This window comes from Condylostylus longicornis, unplaced genomic scaffold (genome assembly GCF_029603195.1).
Source record: "Condylostylus longicornis isolate FDR11 unplaced genomic scaffold, ASM2960319v2 ptg000044l, whole genome shotgun sequence".
NCBI classification, from domain to species: Eukaryota; Metazoa; Arthropoda; class Insecta; order Diptera; family Dolichopodidae; genus Condylostylus; species Condylostylus longicornis.
The window spans coordinates 9,135,643-9,150,289 of record NW_026578013.1 but is presented as its reverse complement, the minus strand read 5'-3'; the positions used below and the strand labels follow the sequence as shown (position 1 = coordinate 9,150,289).

At 23.3% G+C, this 14,647-nt stretch overlaps 1 protein-coding gene across 12 annotated transcripts in view; it reads right to left on the bottom strand.

The window, feature by feature from the left end:
• Positions 1 to 6,286, bottom strand: part of LOC129610439 (cell adhesion molecule Dscam2) — a 190,179-nt gene extending 183,893 nt beyond the window's left edge. For 4 of the 12 annotated variants that reach the window (XM_055523021.1, XM_055523022.1, XM_055523026.1 and 1 more), the window contains exon 1: positions 5,610 to 6,283. In XM_055523021.1, coding sequence (XP_055378996.1) covers positions 5,610 to 5,658 — 49 coding nt within the window. In that variant the 5' untranslated portion in view covers positions 5,659 to 6,283. Of the gene's footprint in view, positions 1 to 5,609 lie in introns of all 12 variants that reach the window. The other 8 variants (XM_055523020.1, XM_055523018.1, XM_055523017.1 and 5 more) reach the window with 5 other exon arrangements.
• Positions 6,287 to 14,647: the final 8,361 nt, after the last annotated feature.

Genomic DNA, 14,647 nt, shown 5'->3' with positions numbered 1-14,647 from the left:
ATATCTAAATAAATACATATAATGTAAATATGTATCTACTCTATATACATATCTTATATATGCAATTTGATACGTTTTTAATATAGTTACATATAGAGTTTAGGTCCACATGGTGTTTATATAACTTAGATTTTGTAAATAAATCCTTTTATCTGGATATATAAACACAGTCAGTCGTGTCAAACAATCTTTTTATATTCTTAGGTATACTTATGTATATGTACATTAAATAATGGGTGATTTTTTAAATGCTTAGTTTTTAAATTAAACTGCAATTATATGATACGTATAATTATACGATAACTCATTCGCATGGTCCAGTTTCACAATATTACCAATCAAACAATTTTCTGAATTTCAAACAGTTTTCTAATTTAAAATCGAACTGACATATCACAAAAAAAAATAATAATAAAGTTGGATCAAACCAATAGTTTGTATTGTACCAAATTTCCCTTTAACAAATAAAAATTCAGCTTTTTACAGGACTGCTTTCTATGCTCTACATGATGCGCAAAGTTCGAATTTAATGGTTAATTACATGAGTTAAGGAAAATTATAATTATATTTTTTAATGCCATGGCATTTAGCTTTCTTCATTCAAAGAAATTTGGATATTGTTTACAGTTTCGAATATATGGTACCGAAAATTTAAATTTTACAAATTTCGAAAAGAGGTGGAAAAAAAAATTTCCTTGTAACGAAATGAATTATTTAATAGTGTTTAAAAGCTGCTAAAATTTCACACTTCTACTACTTGCTGTCTGGAAGAAAAACGATATCAAAAATTTGGAAAAAACAATGAAACTATAATACATTAAAATTTTTTTCGGAAAAGTCCTAAATATAGTGACTTCAAATCTTGTAATCTCAGCGAAATGGTTCAAAAATGGGAAGATAATCAAACGATGAATGCATTCCTTAAATTTTTATCTTTTATTTGATATTAATAATTTGAAAATGTTGCTCGGGCGCCAGTCTCTCAAATTAAGTCGATTTGACATTGACAGCTGCAACGAATCACGTGTGAAGAGTGCAAGAATAGGAATGAATAAAATTAAAGAGTCACACTTAAAAAATAAAATCACCCATTAATTGTGTATAAGGACGCATACACATTTATATTTGTAATATATTGTTGTATGTGGCTCATATTATTTATCATTCGCATAATATTTAGGTGAATTAAGTGGGGGGTATTTGTACACATATACATATTTATATAAAGAACGTAAAGGATGTATTATTTTCTAAATATTAAAATGGGATATAAGGGAAATAGAATAGATTTTTATCTTTGTCGTTTTTATTCTAGTTGGTGTTTTTTTTTTATTTCCATTTTATGACTTCATATTATGTACTCAAACATAACTATAAATATATAAATCCATATATATGTTTATGTATTTTATTAATAAAAAGAAAAACCAAAGATATACATAACTAATAAAAGCATGAAATAGACCTTTTCGTGTTTGTTTCGCTTATTTTCAATCTATAGGTGATGGTGGACCAATGAAGCATACATTTTTATGTGAAAAAATAGACATGACTTTATGCTTACGTTCAAACATATGTAAATATACATATATAGATGATTTTAACATGCCTATATATAATTTGTATGTTTACGTTGTTTGATAGAAGAAAGTTATTTTGGTAATGATGGACAGTAAATATTTTATATAATACATTTAAGGAAAATTCTTAAAATCAGCCATATAAGGTTGTTTTTCTTTTTTTTTACAAAGACACAGAAAATGGATAGAAAAGGAATTCGTAACCGCTGTTTATTGTTTTTAAGAGTAGATATAAGAAGGAAAACTAAACTAGTTAGAAGCATAATAAGAAGAATTAAAAGAGAAAGAAAGAGAAGAAGAGAGAAAATGAAACCAAAAACAAAAACAAATTAGAAATTGTATAAATACCCTAATTAAGGGAAAAATTGGGCATTAAATGAATTTATATGGCAATTAAAACAGATTTTGTTTTTTTCTTTTGACTTTCTTTAATTTTTTGCTTTGATGCTTAAAAATAAAAATAGTTCATTTAAAAGGCTTTCATATAGATTTTCATTGCTTTATATTTACACATTATTTTTTGTGCGCGTAGACAATGGTTTGTTAAAAGAAAATTCAGGCTGATTGACTCACCAAAATAATAATATTAAAAATTTAAATGCTTAAATAATTCTATTGAAAAGTTTTAAAAGCATTACTATAGCTGAATAATGCTAAGGAATAAAAACTGGTATGAGGAATCAATAGTTTGTTAAAAAATGGAAGTCTTTTGAAAAATAATCGATTATCTCGGATTATTTGAGTATCGTAACATAATATCAAAGTAACATTGAAGAATGAATAACCGTAACTATAAATTAATATAGTTTCAAAGAATTGTAGAAGAGTCTAGAGCGATCTCGGACTGGATACGTTTATTATAAACAAATTTAAAAGTTTTTTCACTGGTTTTCTAGTTTTTATGTAGAAATTTGTATATTAAGAATTGTTTTCATTTCTTTTAATAATGACTTAGGAAAAATTAGGAAAGTATGAAAAATTTTTTTGTTTTGCAATTGGATCCGAACTTTCAACTTCCACCGCTGCATCTAAGGTTATGAATATTTTGAACGAATTATGAATATTTTGCAGATTACAATTTGTTTAATAGGCTTTTGAATTAGTTTACATAAAAATTTCTATTTAATTTAAAAAATTTTTGGAACTTCAAAAGAGCTGTCTATAAATTTTGTGCTGTTGCTTATTGCGAAGGATTGCAACTCCTTATAAATATTTTGAGCTTATATTATGAGTGTTAATAAATTAAATTATGAAATTTTGAATTCCAATTACTTTATTTTTAACAAAATTTTCAAGTATTAAAAAAATTGCATATATTCGAGTGCGACTTCTAAATGAAATTTCTTAATCTTCATTCTTAATTTCTTAATAAGAATTTCTTAATAAAAATCTTAATTCTCAATAAGAATTATGAGATGGTTTTTTTCAAAGTTATTAAAGTAAAATTTTAGTCACAATTTTTAGTGATTATTTTTTCCTAAACAATGTTTTATAAGGAATGCTAAAATCACCGGACCATTTTTTTTTTCTCAAATGCCGATTTTACCATTTCCTGTGACCCTTTTTTGGGGTCTTAAACTTTCCTTATTTTTGTTCTTTCTGTTATAATTGATTTACTTTTTCTAGGAATAGAATAAAATGCAAATAAGTGTAGTATAATAGTATGTATGTAAATAGGCTTAAATGTTAAATAACAGGATATTTTATTATTTTCGAAATTATTTAGAATTGGTTTTAATCATTTGAATTTTGGGAAATTTCTACGTAAATATTCTTTGTATTTGTATTGAAGGCCGACTTTCTATTAAGTCAATATGGAAAATATCATGCTAACTTTTTGTATTTTTAATGATTTCGTATATATAAATTATACGCTTGAGATCAATCAAATTAAATCAAACAACAATAGACTTATATATTTTACTTAATTTGATTTTGAATAATTTCTTAATTAAGTTTAATTCAATGGAATTAAATTCCTATACATAATTTCATTATATAAAAAAATGTGTTTTAATTGGAAATTAAAGTCTTGTATCTCAAAAATTGAATATTCCTTATATTTGAAATTTGTTCTACTTGCATAATTGAAAGATTTGCATTATTTGACCACTGAATAAAATTTTTATGGAAAAATTTTTTTTCTCAATTCGTGATGGTCTTTAAAGAATTATTCTTAGTTCTCAGAAATTGAAATTTGATATGGTATCATTATTTTTTTGTCGAGTCTTCCAAGATGTACGTGCGCAAATATTTTTCTGTAAAATAAATGTACGTTTACTTTTTTTAATTGGACCTTAAGTTAAAAATATGCGACTCTAGTTAACCTTGAATTAAACAATTTATGCTTGTTTTTTTGTTTATTTTTATAAATTTTAATCTGAACAAGAAATATTGTGGGTGTATTGTTATCTTTTCGTTTCTTTTTTAGTACACACGTAAATATTTTTAAATATTTTTTTGTAATAGATTGGCGACAAATAAATTCTATTTAGTTTTGGAGTAAAAGGAAATCATTTTTCTTTTTTTAAGTGTGAAACATTTACACCGCAAATTAGGCTCTAAGAATCGGTATATTGGTTGAGTTATTTTTGTACAAAGTTTATAAAATGGAATTTCGGATACCGATTATTTTGCAAAAGCTTGGGATTTATAAATTGCTTATTTGAATACAAAATTCAAAGCGTATAGTAAAAAAACCAGGTTTTCAAAAATAAATAATGAAAATTTTCTTCATACAACTGCAGAACAAATGGATGTCGAAATCAAAGCAATAAGTTAAAGGCAGAAATATTAAAAAAATTTTTGTCCTCGATTTGGACTCGAACCAGTAACCTACCGCTTTTTTAGCGGATGGTCTACGAACTAAGCTACAGAGGTATGAAGAAATTACCAGCAAATTGTTCTTTACATTGCTTTATACTGTAATCTACGTGATTATTAAGTATTTTTTACATGAGATACTCATCTATTAAAAGCACACAATCACAAGAACAAATAAATTGTGTAATACGAGTAAATCTTCCTTTTTCATCCTCTTGTAAAACGAATAATTACATTAATGATATTATAATTAATTACAAGAACAACGCCTGTTGTTTATATTATTTATTATTAATTTTAAATTTTTAAGTTTTGTTTCTTACCTTTAAATGCATAAAATACTAATCAAGTAAAAAAGTAATGTCAGAATTAGGATTTTTTGGAAAAAAACAAGCTCTGATAGTTTAACTAAGTATAAGTAATGTCTGCGGAATAATGATACCTGCGCGAAGGTTGTGTGGAAAAACACCATATTTACTTTCATCATTTTTATTTGATTTCTGTTAAATCCGGTTGAGTTTTTATAGGACAAAAAAACTTTTAGGGAAGAACAGAATTTCTCTTTTTCTGGCAACAGCCAGTCAAAGTGCATATTCGAGACTTAAGACTCAAATTTTTTCAAAAAAAAAAAAGAAAAATACAACGTACTTGGTTGTGTTAAGGCAATCTTGATTATATAGTCTAGAATAAGTGAGAACATCCACTTGGTTAAAATAATTTTTTGTAATATTTTTGAATATTCTGAAAAGTAATGAGAACAAAATCATGAGAAAAAAATTAAATTATTCGTCTCACAAATAGAACTGCAGTCGAACAGGAATCTAATTAATTTCATACAAAAGTAATTCTATTTTTTAAATACTAACGTTAATAATCAAACACATAAAAATATTCGGGATAATATTGCATTCTTACAGACGGAAATAGGTTATAAAAATCTAGTACTGGCTAAAGATGAATAAATTTCAATCATTTTAGATTTAAAAGGTAAAAATATATTACTCTAATATTTATAAAGCTTTGCAAAATTTAAGAATTAATGTAGCTAAAAATTTACTCGTAAACAAAAGCAAATTTATTGGTATTTTATTAAAAATATACTTGCAAAAGAATAATTTACAAAAAAGACATTTTTGTAAAAATTTTTAAATAAATTAATTTAAAATATTAATTGAATAAATTAAAAATTTTTTTATTAAAACGTACCAGCATTTAAAATAACCAAAAGGGCAATAACATAACAGCTAATCCACATGTTTTCTGATGAAAATATTATACAAAATATTTTTTTTTATGTTTGTTTTTTTAATAGAAAATTTAAAAATTTTGACAAAAAAAATTTTTTTTTTTTCGATTTTATTTTTTTGCACTCAAAATTAAAGATTTTTTCTTTGATTTTTAATTTTATTATGAACTTTTTCTTTATTTTTTTTAATATTAAACTGAAGAAATTCAAAGGATACTTAACCGTTGATAATTTCTTTTATATCCTTTTAGTTAAATATTTTGTTAAATTTTTTTTTTTGGCAATTTTAAATATCTGTATGAATATTTTTATAAATTATACGTACATAAATATAATTATATTTTTTGTGCTTGTTTTTTTATGTTTTTCTCATACTTTCTATTTTGCATTTGGAAGGGAAGAAAATTAATTGTTGTTTATTTAATTTAAGGATACGAGGAAGAAAAACGAGAGAATAAAAAAAACACATTAAAGTACAAAATGAGTAAAAATTGTTCAGGAAAAAAATTTTGAATTTGTTGTTGATGAAAAATATTGTAAAGAGAAAATATAATAAAAGAACAGCAACAACAACAACAACAAAAAAATTATTGATGAAAAATTTTGTTTAAGAAAGATTTTTTAAAATCCTTTTTAAAAGAAAAGGATATTTTCTTTACTTCACTTTTAATTCGTTTATTCTTGTTTTGTTTTTTTTTTGTTTGTTTTATAAATTCATTTAAATTTTTCTGCCTTTTTCTTTTTCCTTAATTTTCTGGTTGAATTAATCCATAATTCTTATAACAAACACTTTTATTTTTTTTTATTTTTATAATTTTAATTATTTTTCTTTCTTTTTATATTATTTTTAATTTAAATAAAATATATATACTCGTACATACATACATATATACCATATAATATTTTTTATTTCTGGTATTTCAAATATTATTTTGCTCTTATTTAAAGACCTTCACCAATATACATTTGTATTTGTATAATGTATATTATATATATATATATATATATATATATACATATATGGTTTGAGTGAATAATAAATATTATTTATTTTTTTTAACCACTTCTTTATTCATTTTCTTTAGAATTTTATTACAATATTCTGTTTTCATGAATTCGAGCATATATATATATATATATATATAAATATACTATTTGAATATTTAGATATATAATGTGGAATATTAACTTGTGTATATATAAAATTTTCCAAATAAATTTTCTCACATGATTGTTAACACATTATACAAAAATGTTGAAAATAAAAATTTTCTTTTTATTTATTTATTTTTTACTTTTATATTTTTTATATAAAGTTATGTATATAAGCATATTATATATATATATATATAATTAATATTTTATTTTTATTATGTTCTTATGTAATTATTATTATTATTGTTTAAATAAATATGATTTCGGCGCTTTAAATCAACGATAATAAATCATATAAGAAAAATTCTAACATTAATAATATTTTTAGCTTTCAGTTGAAAGAGTATACAAAAATAAAAATGGAAAAAATGTGGAATGTGAAGGAGGAAGCAAAATTTACTTCTTGTTTTTTTTATTATTATTATTTTTCGAATATTTTCAGATATTAAAAATTTTTTTCTTTTGTATTTTTATTTATTTCATATTTTTTTTTCACACTATATAGCAGAGCATCCTTTAATTTTTTTATGATTTTTTTTTGTATTTTATTTTGCAATATTTTAGTTTTATATTTTTAAATCCGTTCTTATGTTTTATGTATAAATTGTTGTTTCTGTTTTTATTTAAAATTATAATAATAAAATTTTAAAAGTAGTTTTTTTCGAGTATTTTAGTTGTTGTGTTGCAAAGGAAAATTAATGTTAACAATATAATAGAAAGACGAACTAGAAGATTTTCAAATTTTTGTTTTGTTTGTTTCAGTGAGTATAAAAGTGAAAAACAAAATAATTCTGAAGTTGAATAATTTGACAGATGCAATGTAATAAATCGGTGAATTTAGTAACGGTAAATTTTATAAAAGTTCAGAAAATTTTATTTTTTTTTAGTGTATTTTAAATTTTTTTCTGCACACAATTCACTTCTCACACAGGAATCTTAAATTAAACTGGGATCAAAATAAATAAATTTTATTTTTAATAGCGAAATAAATTTAATTCAAATAAAATAATTTTCACTTTTTTGTAATTAAATTTTAAATTTAAATATTTAGTTCCGCCTTTTTGTGTAATTTTCTTAACAATTAATATTTTAATTTGAAAAAAAAAGTAAATTAATTTTTTTTTCACTCTAAAGTGTTTCTTACTTTGAATAGAATGTGAGAAAAGAAAAATTTTAATTTTGCTGTTAATGGTTTAATTGCATCCTATAATTATGCTATTTTTTACGAAATTTATAAAAAAATTGCTGTTGTTTTTTAATTCTTTTTTTTTTGTGTTTTGTTTTTTGCTTTATTTAAAAAATTCTTTTTTTTTTTTTTATTTGATTTATTTTTTTTTATGTTTATTTTTTTTTTATTAGCTTAATGCTACTATTTTAAATTGAAATTTTAAAAATAAAAAAACCGTCAAACGTAACTTTTCCATTTGCACACCCCAAAGTTTACTCAACAACTGAACTATGAGAACTGAGTGCATCATATCTAAATACTTGACATTTCGATATCAAAAGAAACAATTGGAAAAATAAGAAGAATAATTAGAAAGAGCAGAAAAAATCACACAATTTTTTTGACAAATTACAAGTGCGCAAACTCAACATGTATTATTGAAATAAAAAAGTATAAGTACATAGAGGATGAAAATAAATATTATAACTGTAATTATGAAAAAAACCGTTATGATTTTGTTCTTTTAGCTTTTCTTGTTTTGAGTATCCTAAAAGAAGGAGAAATTCTATATTTTTTTTATCAAATTTAATGCTTATGATAAATGTAGTTTTTTATACAGAATGCAAAATGGAGCCTACATTATTTTTATTATCACATATATGTAGGTACTTGTGTACATATAGAAACATGCATAAATATTAAAAGTTGCATATTTTTAGGCGGTATGATTTTTTTTTTTTAAGAATTTTAGTGTGGATATTTTAATTTTTGTTTATTTTAATTTTATAATTGCAATTTCTTTATGAAATGTAAAAATTTAAATGAATTTTTAAAAATAAAATTTTTTATACAGATTTTTATACAAAGCTATAGTCGAGAATATTAAGGTTTCTTTACCGATTTGTCTAAGTATGTACTTATTTTTAAATATTTGCTAAAGGGCATTATAACTTATTGCGAATAAATGAAAAATAATTCTAAAAATGAATGAAAATCTAATAAGATTTTAAATTCTAATTAATTTAGTAAACCTTTTATCAATATTAAATTCAATTTTATTAAAAATTATGTATTGCATAAATCCAATGGAAATTTCATAGGTCCAGTAAAGTAAGAGTGCATATATGCAAATGCAGCATATATGCAAATCACGCATAATAATATTATGTATATGTGTGTATACATACGCAATAAATAATATGATAAATCTCTGTGACGTAGTTATACAAACATAAATGACATTTTTCTTCTCTTGTATTTTTGATTTTAGTAAAGGAAACACCAGCCTTGAAAAAGGATTTAACAAAAAGATTTTTTACAGAAAGAAACTTTTATCAGAAAAGGACGGGCGTGTAAACATAAAACAAAACATGCTTTTAAGGACAAATGTTTTCGATTAAAAGAAGATTATTATTATGGTAAGAAATTGAGAAAGAGTCGAAGAGAAAACAAGAACAATTATGCTGAGAAAGATAAAGATATTTGAGTTAAAAGATTACGGAAGAAAAAGAAAAAAAAGAGATAAAGTTGTTTTTGTTTTTCGCTCTCCATATTTGCATTTCTCATTTTAAATTTATGCTTTAGTAATACATAATTCTCGATTTGCTAACATGTTTCTATCTTTTATGATTAGTGATAAGATTTTTTCTCTAAATAAAAAAAAAAAAATTTAATATGAAATTAATTGCATGATTTTCGGCTCTCATTGCTTCATTTCTTCTCTCAATTTTTACTCATGTCAAAATTAACTCTCCAAAAAAGAAATGTAGAGTGGTGAATTTATTTTGATTAGAAAATTTGCATAATATTTTGTATTTATGCAGTTTTTGTTGTTGTTTTGTTTTTTCCAGAGAAATTAATAATATTTTTGCTTGCTTTCACTGATAACAGTGACAGTATCAAAAAGGAAAAATATATAAGTATGTGTATTAGTTAAATCAGCGCATGTGTCTAACATATGGGAAAATGAATGAAAATTTTTCAGTTTTTGACGTTTAATATATAAAAATGGCATTTAAAAACATAAATGTATTAAAATACACATACATAACATTTGATACATGTACACATATGTATTATAAGTTGCATATGCATTATATAATACTTTATACATAATGTGTTTGTAAAATATAAGTGTTTAGCGGGAGAAAAATTATCTATTTTCTATTTGTTATATAAAAGGTAAATAATGATATCAGAATAAATAAAGGAGTATAAGGGTTAAATTTGAGATTGCCATAAATATAACAGAAATCAAAGAGAGCGAGAGAGAAAAAGGAAGCGAACGACTATAAGAGAAAATGTAAAAAAGAGAAATAAAGCAATATAGAGAAAATTAAATGAGTTATTGCCCAAGGACATGGATTAAGGATTGAATAAATTTTTATGTTTATTTTTGTTGCAGTCTTTTATTTTTTCATTTTGTTTTGACTTTTTTATTGCTTTTTGTTTTTGTTGTACGATGCAATTATTTTCTTTTGTTTTATTTGTTAAATTTTTTTCTGTTTTTTTTTCTCTTTTCATTTTTTTTCCTTTCAATTTAATGGTTTCGTATTTCATATGAATTATGGAATTGAAGAAAGATTTGAAAAATGTTTTTCATTGCTGCTTTATTTTATGCTTGTTATACTATGTAGTTTTGTATAATAAATTTTTTCTTTCTTTTTACATAAACATATTATTAGATATGTGAATATGTATGTATGTATAAAGGTTCATTTAATAATTGAATAGAAAATAATATATGTAGCTTGTTACTTGGAATGAAGTTTTTATTGTCTTGTATTATGATTACCTTTACAAATTAAGGTTGGTAAATGCAATTTCTATTATGGTTTTTAAATTTTATATTATTTTTAATTTTTTGTTTCTGTATAAGGATTTCTCTTTAGCTCTAACTAAATTTTATTTTATATTGCATGATATTGTTGCATATTTTTTACCCAATTGAATAACTCGTTTCCCTATGAACATTTTTAAAAAAATGTAATTATGATTCTCTAGAATTTTGATTTTAATGCGGACTAGGTTGATGTAAAATAAAATTTAAACAAAAAATGAATTGAAGAAATGAAGTTTTTTGTTGTTATATAGAATTTATAATGAACTTTTTCGAGAAATTTAATTTGCATTAACTGTACACAAATAATTTTTCATATTTTTTGGTAATAATTAATTTCAAATTTAGACAATATAAAGATATATAAAAAGCTTCCGGTTTATATATTCTTATATTGTTCAAATTTTTCAACCGCACAAAATATGTTTCGCTGTCTCTTCTTCCGCACGACAAAATTTACACAAACTTATCACGCCTAATCTGTGAGTAGGCCGTGAGGTAGCCTCTTCTGTTGAGGCTTAGCTATATAAACCATTTGCTTTTCCCGAACAAATAAGAAAGTAAGAAGATTTATAAAAAAATAAAAGTGATATTTAAAATTATTTTCACATTTTTTTATTTTCGAGTAAACATCCTTTAAGAATTAAAGTAATTAATCAAGAAAGAAAAAATTCAACTACCAGTCGTAAAATTAAATATGAAATATTTTGATCTCATATTTCAAATCAAAAAGAAAAATTTTTTTTCACATAAAATGAAAAGAAAATGTCAAAACTCAAAAATTCTTTTAAGTCTATATGAAAAATTTAGAAAATTAAAATGTAAAAGAGAAAGAAAAATTGATGGAAATAATAATTTGTATAAACAGTTGTGTTTACATTATGTAAAAATCACTAAAAACATGTAAGAAAGTTCTTTTATTTGCAAACATCATTAACATCCAAACACATTACGTGAAACACGTAAATAACTATAGGTGTGAGGAAATGTGATTGCAAAAGATTCATTTTCTGCTTCTCACTTTTGTTTGTTATTTTGATTCTTTTTGTTTTTGCTGTGTTTGTAATATTGTCATTTCAAAATGACATTTTTTTTTGAAGTTTATAATAAATGTTTGTATGTATTTATCATTGATATTTTTTATACAAACGAAGTAAATTTTCACTTTTTAGAGTAGGAAACGAATTTTATAAAAGACTCAATTGTTATTAAGGTTTAAGTTCGTTTACAATAATTTTAAGACTTGGAAGTGTTGCCAGGGCCTGAGTATAGGACTAACGTAGATTTGGATGGCAATCACAAAAGATCTTAGAGGCTTAAGGGCCTCGGACCCCGAAGGAAGGAATATAGAGGAAGTCATTTGGAAAATTTTTGTGGAAATCATTTTGGAAATTTTTTTCCAAATCTTCTTTTTTTTTTAAAAGTTAACGTAATTTTGGCGTCAGTAATCGACTTTTTTATAGGGTTTAAGTGAATTTCATATATTTATTAGAGAAAAAAAAAATAAACAACATTCGAAAATTGCATTCAAAAAGAACTTTTCGAAAACTAATTTTATTGCATTTATTTACACATTTTATCGCGAGTTCTTTACTCGTGCTTCGTATTCTTAACTGTTACCGAAACAGTAATCAGAAACCATTATCTTTGATTATTTTTCATTATTTTTCATTATGAATTTCTAACATTTTTTTTCAAAAGTAAACCAATGTTCTCAAAATGATAAATTTCTGAATTACAAAGACAACTCATTTCAATAGTAGGGAAATCATTATTACATCTTTAAATTTAAACAAATATCCTGTCTTAACAAATTCCTGACTAACACATCCCAAATATTGAAAAATATCTTAGAGTTGACGTTGTTTTGTCATATTAATAAAAAAAAAGAGTAACATAAGAAGCATCACCGTAATTAGAAAAACAATTGTTTTCATTCATAAACATATCCTTTAGGTCAAAGGAATAAAATAGCAACAAAAACAAAAAGAAAAATTTCTTTGTTTTATATTTTAAGCAACCAAAAAGTAAGAGAAAACAAAAACCGTTTAAGTTCACTACTATGTGTTTCTGTTCTTGAATCTATTGTATAATAAAGATTTCAAACAAAATCATATCATATATACATTATGTATACAAACACATGCACAGAAACACTAAAAATTAAATAACGTGAACTTTTATGAAAATTCAAGCGAAAAAAAATGTGAACGTCATTTTTGACTCGGATTTTGTATAGAGGAAAATTTATTTTTAAGGCATTCCTTTTCATGTTATATAAAAAAAAAATAAAATAATTAAGAGAAAAAATATGCTTTCTTTTATGAATCGATTTGCTTTTTCGTCCTTTTCAAAATATGTGCCTGTTATTTATGTGAATATAAAACTGTTATATAAGAATTGACACTTTTGAAGTTTTGTTTTTCGCAGAAAAGTGATGCAGAGTCTTTCATCCATTCAAATTTATAGTCAAATGGACCTTTCATTAAATCATATTCCATTTTTATTGATTTTTTTTTTCTGAAGCAATTACAATTAATAAAATGTACGTACAAAGTGCATAGTATGTACGTAATATACATATTTTGTACATCTATACAACATAAAGTGTTCCTCTATTAAGTTTCAAAAATAAGGACAGTGTAATGAGCTAGTGAATTTTCTGTGTGACAATAACAGTTATGATAAAAAGTTTTACAATATTACTACGGGTTTTATAGAAAAAAAAAACTCGGACAGCTTTTAAACAAATTAACAATAATCAAGAGGCAATTTGATATTTCTTAGAGAATAGAATTAAAATAAACTATCCATAGTCCTTTGGGTTTTTTGATTGAAATTTTATTCGAATCTGTGAGACAAATAGTATACTAGTATCCTATTTGTCTCACAGATTATAATATAATGTCAGTAAGTAAACTTAAAATGAAATTAAAGTAACAATAGTAAATCAATCACTGTAAAGTTCTAATTCATTACAGACTGAGTTTCGAATATAAAATCTTGTTCGAATATAAATTTCGTTGAAATAATTTGATATTTGCTATCTGATTAGATATTTATTAACAAAATTAGAAGCTTGCACATTGAGAGCTATGGCAATTTTGAAATGAAAATATTTTCACTAAGAAATTTAACAGAAATTTAAAGAAAAATTTAGTAATTGCAAGAACAAAAGAGAAAGAATGTGCTTTATATAGGAACGCTACTTTAATCACCAATTAGAGTGGAATGACACTCGACAAACGCTTAAAAATTGCATAAAATTGTATTTTAATGATACTTCTTCGTTAAATCGAGATTCCATTCACTTTATGTATAGACAATGTATATATAGATAATATAGGCACCGTAATTTGCAGTATTGCACAAGTATTTATGATATAATATAAAATATTTTGCTTAATTATGTATTCTAAAAAATTTAATGGGATGCAAATTTTTCTGCTAAAACTAAATTCTTAGGAAATGGAAATAAGTTTAATTTCTTAGAAATTCTTACGAAATTTGTTTAAAGTAAATTTTCACGGAATTTCAACTTAAATGCATAAAATGTGTTAATATAGATGGAGGAAGAAATTTGCGTCCTACAAGCAAATTATTATTAGAGCTAAAAAAGTTTTCAAAAAACCAAGACTATGTATTTACATAAGGTGCTTTCAGAACGTTCTCAAATGTTAAATATTTCGTTTCTATTCCATTTATTGACTGCTCACTTCTAAAATGTTGTGAACTAAAAAATTATATGGAGTTTATTAATTTTTTTCCCAGTATAACAAATTTCATTTGAATTTTTATGATTTCTTTAAGTTATTCAATTTAAAAGTAGTTAAAAC